At 35.0% G+C, this 8,380-nt stretch overlaps 1 protein-coding gene across 1 annotated transcript in view; it reads right to left on the bottom strand.

Annotated features, from left to right (window-relative positions):
- Positions 1-8,380, bottom strand: part of EIF3E (eukaryotic translation initiation factor 3 subunit E) — a 74,202-nt gene that overhangs the window by 27,308 nt on the left and 38,514 nt on the right. The window contains exons 5-7 of the mRNA XM_007934772.2: positions 8,051-8,155; positions 3,715-3,840; positions 2,730-2,854 (exon numbers count right to left, since the gene is read on the bottom strand). Coding sequence (XP_007932963.2) covers positions 2,730-2,854; positions 3,715-3,840; positions 8,051-8,155 — 356 coding nt within the window. The remainder of the gene's footprint in view (positions 1-2,729; positions 2,855-3,714; positions 3,841-8,050; positions 8,156-8,380) is intronic.

The following is an 8,380-nucleotide window of genomic DNA, read 5'->3' as shown; positions in this document are numbered from 1 at the left end:
AAACAAACAAACAATAGTTTAGCTTAATTAGAAAAAATGTCTACTACTGAGCATTATGGTCTTTTAAGATCTATCTATATGGCATCAATGTGACAACAGCACCTGAAAAGATGAGACAGGTATCTGAAGGGGCAGTGAGTCATTGCAATGCAGGAGGAACAACTCAGAAAAGAAGGGTGAGAATCCTTGAACAACTAGAAGAATGTAATCAATGTAACTGATTACACTGTACATGCAGAAACCATTTAAACGGTGTACATTTTGCTGTATATATTCTTAACAATAACAAAATAAATTTTATAAATAAAACTTTTTAAAAGTTAAATATCTTCTCTTTAATAAAGTCCTTGAACTGATGAGTCAATATCTGAGTGCTTTTCAGTATTTCATCAATATGGAGCATTTAATCTCTTGTTGATTCCATTATTTACAAGATTTTTACTTAAGTTTTTCAGAATTTATTCTGTTATATTATTATTTCTTACTTTTATAACTTTCTTATAAAACTTTTAATAAAAGTTTAATTTGTATCTTAAAAATTTCTGGGATTTCAATTACACTTCTTCAGTATTTCTAACAACTATTAACAAACAAGTCTACTAAAGAATTAAACATGTTCTGTTTAATTTCATATCAGCCATAAAGTTACCCAGAATGAATCCACATTATTTCCCCTTATTTGTATCACAGAATGTTCACAATGAGATTGAGTAATTTTACTTTCCTTATTTTCATGCATCCTTTCATTATCGAAAATCTTCAAAGAACCAGTTGAATTTAACATTACTTTTTGGGTACACACATAACTGCAAAAAAGACATGGTCAAATTTGTAGAGTAGGATTACCAGTGAGTGGCAGCATGGAAAGCCAATCCCTAATGATTTCTATGGCTGAGTTCAACAAAAGCTTTCCTTATTCTTAACTCATTCAATAGGCTGCTTAGAACCAACCACCACTGGCTCCAATACTAGGGTTAACTCAAGGAGCCCTGGTAGTGCAATGGTTAAGCACTCAGTAGCTACCCAAAAGGTTGGTGGTTCAAACCCACCAGTGGCTCAGTGGGAAAAAAGACTTGGCAATCTGTTCCCATACAAATTACAGCTCACGAACTCTATGAGGCAGTCTTACTCTGGCCTACCGAGTTGCTATTTATCGATGGCACACAGTAATTGCTCATTGAGGGTAGGGTCATCTTTTCATCCTTGATTCTGGGGATGTCAATCAGCACTTATAACAATCTCACACATTTTATTTAGGAAAAAGGTGGAAAACTAGATATTAGTTATTATTTCTAAATTTCTTCTTGCTTAGAAGCATGTTTGATTAATTTCTATACGTACTAAGAAATACATCTTCAATTCTTAGCATGAGTTTGAAATTCTCATAAAACATCTTTTTTTTTTTAATATGAGATGCATGGATAGTTTAACTTAAAGACTATTATGTAACTATTTCACTTACTCACAAATCCCCAAATATCTTGCAATGATTTACCAATCATTTTCTGCATACTTCAGATTTATCCAATATTGGTATGTTTCAACTACTGCATTGAAATTTTAATCATAATATCACAAACGTCACAAAACTATAGAATCTTCATTTACATTAAAAAATGACAAAAATGTGGCTCAACAGTATATATGTGGAATTTAGCTAACCATATAGTTAATATAATACTAAGCCATACTTGATGCAAATGCTAAAATGTTATTATATTCTACAGCTATATTAACAACCAAGAAGCTAATACTGCCACTGTAATCTTACGTAGCTTAGATAATATCCTTAGAACACAGTGTTCACTCTTGAAGATTCAGATTTAAATAAGGATATAGACCTGCTGGAGATCACCTAAGGCAAGCAACCAAAATACTAAAAAGTTTGAAAAAAAATATGATAAAAGCAAGGATAGTTAGCCTGGAAGAAAAAGAGAGAAGACAAAAAACCATCTTCAAGTATCTGAAGTATTTTCTTAAGGTTGTCTTGTTTTGTGTTATTCTAGGCAAAGAAGAAATACTGGGTGGAAGTTTCACAGGCATTTGAAGTCAATTAGAAGAGTAATTAAAAAAAAAAATCATTTCTAGCCAACCACAGAATAAACAGTTTAATTGTTTAATTTATAAAACATTGAATTTCTTATAATCTAAAGATTAAAAAAGCTGGATAATAAAGCACAGATGGTATAAAAAGGATTCTGATATGGAATGTACATATTGTTTCCAAATAATATGGCCTAGAGCTGTGTTTCTAATACTTTAATATGCACATGAATTACCTGGGATCTTGTTAAAATGCAGATTGATTCAGTTCCTCCAGGATTAGGTCTGAATTTCTGCATGCCTAGTGCCTAAGGTACTTGACTGCTAACCAGAAGGCTGGGGGTTCAAACCCATCAGCCACTCCTAGCAAGAAAGGTTGGGCAATCTACTTCTATAGTAATACCGCCTCAGAAACCCAAGGAGAGGTCGCTATGAGTCAGGTCCGACTCAAGGGCATGTAACAACAACATGCTGCTGGCCAGGGGACTGTACTTTAAAGGACCTACATTTACCAAACACCTAGAGTCACACCGAGCTTTTTCAATTAACAAATCTACTGCACAAGAGGAAACAAAAAACGGAAGACAATAAATACAAATAGTAGAGAATACAATCTAAGCTTTAAAAATAAAAACCCAAATAATTTCATCTAATTAAAGCCAAAATTATATCATGAAATAACTTACTGCGGCTGGTAAAGGAAGAGATCGATAATGTTATCACGTCCCTTGGGATGGTTGAAGAAAACAAACAGAGACCAGTGAATGAGCCATGTTCGCTGCTGAAGAGACTGGAGTGGAGAACTCACAGACTAAAGGATTCAAAAATGTATATATGACAACTATGAGTACATGAGAAACAGGCTAGAAATTAAACACTGCTAGACTCACTATTTTAATTAAGACCTAGTTAGTACCTTCTAACACATGATCTGGGGTCATTATGGTTGAGGTCTGGTTTCCCACACTTCCTACTCTCTACATAATCCCTCATGTTCAAAATTATTACCCTGTTCTCAGGGACAGATTCAGTAATGTTGGCTAAACCATTCTTACGGAGGCTGTAAATTACACTCATTTCCAAAAATATTTCAAGATAAAGTATTGAACTAAAAAGTGGTTTTACTGGATATTAATTGCAGATGAAAACTCATCTCCTGCATAAATTAAACCAAACAAACACTGCCATTAAGTGAATTCCAACTCAAAGCAACCCTATAAAACAGAGTAGAACTGCCCCATAGGGTTTCCATGGCTATAAATCTTTACTGAAGCAGACTACCACATCTTTTGGTCAGGAACCAAGGACTTAAACATTGCACCACCAGTGCTCCTATCTTCTGCACAGGACTCTCAGTAATACCTAGCACTGACAGCACAGTGTCATTTTCAGGGCATTAAAAACAAGGCACAGTAGCTATAATGGAAATGAGAACTGTCTTCTTTTTCTGTGAGAACCAAAAGATGGTTTAATCTTTTCTTCGATGAGACTCAGTGAATCTAGTCAACCCACTAATCTACTATGATTTTCATGTTAGGTCAGTAGAAGCTAATCTGAACATTTTAGTTTATTTTAAGTAAGTACATAGTGTCTTCCTTACCAGAAACTATGAAAGATACATAAAATTGATAGGAAGAGGGTAAATGCACAAATTACTTTAGGGTAACTCACATTATTATCTATGGTCTCTTTTAACCGTGTCAGGTCTTCCATGGCTGCATCCCAATTCTGCATTAAGATTTCAGAGGCGAGTTTTCCCCAAAGTGAACTCAAAGCATTTCTATCCGTTGCTGGAACCTGGTTTAAGCAATTATATTTAATTATTTTCTGAATACTCTGGAGAACAGATAAATTACACTCCCAGTAACTGCTGGATCCAGATTTAAACATATCGTTGCTGCTGTTAATTGCTCCTAAGTTTGTGTTGACTCATGGTGACCCCATGTGTGGAGAGTGTAACTGCTCCACAGCTTTCCATTGCTTGAGCTTTTGGAAGCAGATTGCCAGGCCTCTCTTCTGAGTCGCATCTGGTTGGGATTATAGTTCAGTAAATAACGATTTGTGCCATCTAAGGACTACTGATTCAAAAATAGACAACTTGATGTTAGAGCCATGAAAGCTGTAAATTTTATACCACAGTCTTAATCGACAAAAAAGGAGAAGTGAGGGCCATTCCTATCTCATCTCTCCACTAATGGAAGTTGTTGTTGTTGTTGTTATGTGCTGTCAAGTTGGACCTGACTCATAGCGACTCCTCCTTAGGTTTCTGAGGCGGTATCACTGGAAGTAGATTGCCCAACCTTCCTTCTGAGGAGTGGCTGGTGGGTTCGAACTGCCAGCCTTCTGGTTAGCAGTCAAGTGCCTTAGGCACTATTCTACCAGCACTCCTACTAGTGGAAGCAGATCAAGAAAATCAAAACATTTAAAAGGACAGGCTAATAACAAATACAAGTAAAGCAGACTACCTTAGAACAAGGCAACAGAAGTACAAAGAATGACACTGAATTTATCTTATGTGCAAAAGCAGCAAAAGCAAGTGAGGGTGCTGGAAGGAAAGCATATATTTCTATACCCCATGATGAAATTTAGAACTTTTTTTCTGAAGGACTTACATGATAGTATAATTATAAGATACTATTAGTTTATAAGTTAAATAAATCACATAAGCAGATTTGAAATCTAAGTACCAAACATCCTGAGTCTTCCACTTATATAGGCCAAGGGGTGGCACAAATAGTTAAGCACTAACCAAAAAGTTGGCAATTCAAACCCACCCAGAGGTGTGTCAGAAGACAGGCCTGGCAATCTATTTCTGAAAGGGCACTGCCTTGGAAACCTTACAGAGCAGTTCTACTCAGCACAGATGGTATTTCCATGAGTTAGAAATGACTTGGCAACAAATCTATGCTTTAGCTTCCTCATCTGTAAAACGAAGACAGTAATAGAACCGACATCAGTTGCTGTCAATTAAATCTGTTGAGTTAAATTTTAAAAGATATCCACAGAACCAATGGTTCCTATTATATCACAAAATAGGTCTACAAAACAACTTGTACATCAATATTCACGACAGCTTTATTTATAATAGATAAAAAAATAGAAGTAATCCAAATGTCCACTAACAAGCACAGATAAAGGAATTGTGATATATTCATAGAATGGATTACTACTCAGCAATACAAAGAATCTGACTTCTGATACACACAATTCCATGAAGCTCAAAAACTTACTGTTCAAAATAAGCAGGACGTAAGCATACATCCTGTATTGTTACATTTATACAAAATTCTAGAATAAGCAAAACTAATCTATAGAAACAAAGCAAATCAACAGATTTGCAAAACCTGTTCCAACAGTCCGGGGATGGGAAATGAACTGAAAGGAACATAAAGTCTTTTGGGTGACAGAAGCATTCTTTGTCTTGAGAGGGACAGTGGTTATACAGATATATACAAATTCTTCAAAACTTGTAACATTAAAAGGTTGATTTTTAAAAATTTGTAAAATAATTGTTCTAATTATGAAGGATAAAATATTTGACCCTTTAAAGAAAATTTGAGTATTAACTAGTTTGTTGAATCTATGATGGCGTTACTTTTAAGATACACTATTATTGTTTCTGAAACCAAACACAACCCTAGATGCCACCACTTTTTAATAAGACATATCCCAATTTCAGATGTTAAAATATGAAAACCTGTATATCTGAGAATCGATATGAAACAGGCATTTTTTTAAAAGATATTATCAAACAGGATACATCAGACCCAAAACTCCAGCCAAGACCCTAAAGCTTTCAAAAGTCATCTATGCTTGAGGCTTGAGTCTCAAGTAGCCTAAGATCTAATGTACATATTTCACAGTACAGCAACTTTAAGCTCTGAATGTGCGTGGGGGGGGGGGGGGGGGAGACTGCAACCACCAACAGTCCTAGGGCCTAACAATCACTTTTATTTCAAATAGCTACTAAACAGGTTTGAAGTCAGACCAAAGGCCATAGTGAGGGCAGATTCTAGCAAAATAATTAACTAATGGTATTAACTTCCAACACAAAAATGTTAAAAAATTCCTACCAGTCCCACCCCCTCATTTCATTTGAAATTAACTCATTTCCTAGAGCGTAAATCCAAGGAAGAAGTTTCACAGTCAAACAGGGTGCACCTAAACACTCCTGATGGAGACTAAAAGCCACGAAATCTTTTTAAAATAAGGGATATTCTAGGGTCACACAGCTTTAATTTATACAACACTGGCCTCCAATAGGTCACCCAGAGAGTCAAATTCTAATCTCAGATCATAGTTACAATGGTTCTTTCATAGCTTATGTTTCCCTAACCATAGATTTAAAAGAATAACAAACCATCAGAAAAGAATTCAGAAATGAAAAAGGCTATGGCAAAAAAAAAATAAAAAATAAAACTAAATAACTAGTAACCAACACACTGACATTTTTTATGCCAAATCCAAAAACAGGATTTTTATCTTTATTACTAAAACTTCAAACAAATATATAGATTTTACCTAAATGCCAAAGAAATAAAAGACTCTACTATTTCACACTTAGCTTTGTTAGCCTTTGCCAGTGCACCAATGAAGTAACTGTCTCCCTCCTACCTAAAAGTTTTATGGCACAACATGAGACAAAAATTGAAAATGAATTAAAAATAAATTGCACATCACTTTTAATCACTACCCAATCCCTACATTACTGACTGCAATTAATGTAAACATTACTTTTGTGATCAAAATTCTCAAAATACCATAGCACTATAGTTTGAGTTCTAGAAGAAGAGTATATCAGGGAAAATGCAAAAGCTTAAAACTAACTCAGAAAGTTTTAATGACAGGGAACTAACTTGGACCTTTTTGCCCAAAACCTTTAACTATATACCTACTACTTGTAGAAATTTTCAGACTGATTATAAAACCATAAAACCAAAAGCAAAACACAATGATGCTAGTAAACCTAGACTATGTTACACGTGGCAGGAGAAAAGCTTTCTGCAGCAGTGCGGCAGATTCCTCAGCCCCCGAAAGGCTCATGCAAACCACTCTGGCTCAGCTCCATGTCACTACAGTTGGCTCTTCATACCAACCTGCTTTCAAGGCTGGATATGCTAGAAGAGTTTCAGTATCTGGATTTTCCAGCAGTTACCTTAAGTTTCCATGTCTTAGCAAAATGGCACATTCACTCACAGAGCAGTAACAATAAATTTACTGTGTTGAAACTCTAACATGACACTAAATCTTCATTCTCAAAATTCACTCCCAGCATTAACAAATGATATGAATAACCAACTCTTTTCATGTACCTGTAATGATATCAGGCTTCTGATTTTACAATCCTGGTTTAAGCTGTTTACATTTCCAAAGTAATCAACTTTTGCTTTCCTAAATCCTTCATAATATTCAAGTTAAGACTGATGGAATTTTCTGATAAGCCACTACAAGGTTAGCATCACTGATTACCTTCAGTGCTCTTGCAAGCTAACCACAGCCAATGTGGAAGAATTCATCGACAAATGGGAACAAGGAAAAAAATACATGTTTTCAAATTAAAGTTCAAAATAAGTCAAAAATCTTTATTTCTTTAAAGAGGGATGGTAGTTTGAAAAAATAAGATTGAGTAATTTTTTAAGTGTCAGAATTACTTAAGTTAATGACAACAATCCCTTTCCCTCTCCCTCAAAAGGAACATTTCATTTCCTAAAAAACCACAAATGTTAGCAATCACAAAATGTCTTTTCTCCTTGGCATGCAGTTTTAAAAGGGAAGAAACATGCACCAGAAAACAGGTAAAAGAAACTAACTCTCCCAAGGTTAGAAGACAAAAAGTCCCTGTCCTAGATTTTTTCCCAACTCTAGGATTAGCTAGAGAAATCTGTTTGTTGGGAAGGCATTTTTATTTTTTTCCCTTTGCCAAAGATTTAAACAGCCCCTAACCTACAGATGTTTTGGACAATCAGGAGAATCCTACAAGAGATGACAAAGAGAAAAAATTACTTACCAGCACTCTAAAAAAGTACAGATATTCAGCTGCTCCGGAGTAATTCCCGCATTCATACTGGAATTTTGCATACCTGTAGAGAGTGTCTAAATATTCCTGCCTAAACTAAAAAGAAAATGATTACATTTTTCCCCCCAAGTTTTAAAACTGAAGCCATTTACCCTTTTAAAACCCCCAGAAGTAATTATTTCAAAGTCTCTCCAAGGTTACCCCCCAAAATAAATACCATGGTCAGAGAATTATTTGACCTTTAAAGAATACATTACAAATAGGTGGATCTAACATTTGCCATTTTGACCTCAAAGAGTTATGAACTGTAATGACATTTAA

Source organism: Orycteropus afer, unplaced genomic scaffold, assembly GCF_000298275.1.
Source record: "Orycteropus afer afer isolate SDZICR_OR568_19922 unplaced genomic scaffold, OryAfe1.0 scaffold00021, whole genome shotgun sequence".
NCBI classification, from domain to species: Eukaryota; Metazoa; Chordata; class Mammalia; order Tubulidentata; family Orycteropodidae; genus Orycteropus; species Orycteropus afer.
This window is presented reverse-complemented; position numbering and strand designations above follow the sequence as displayed.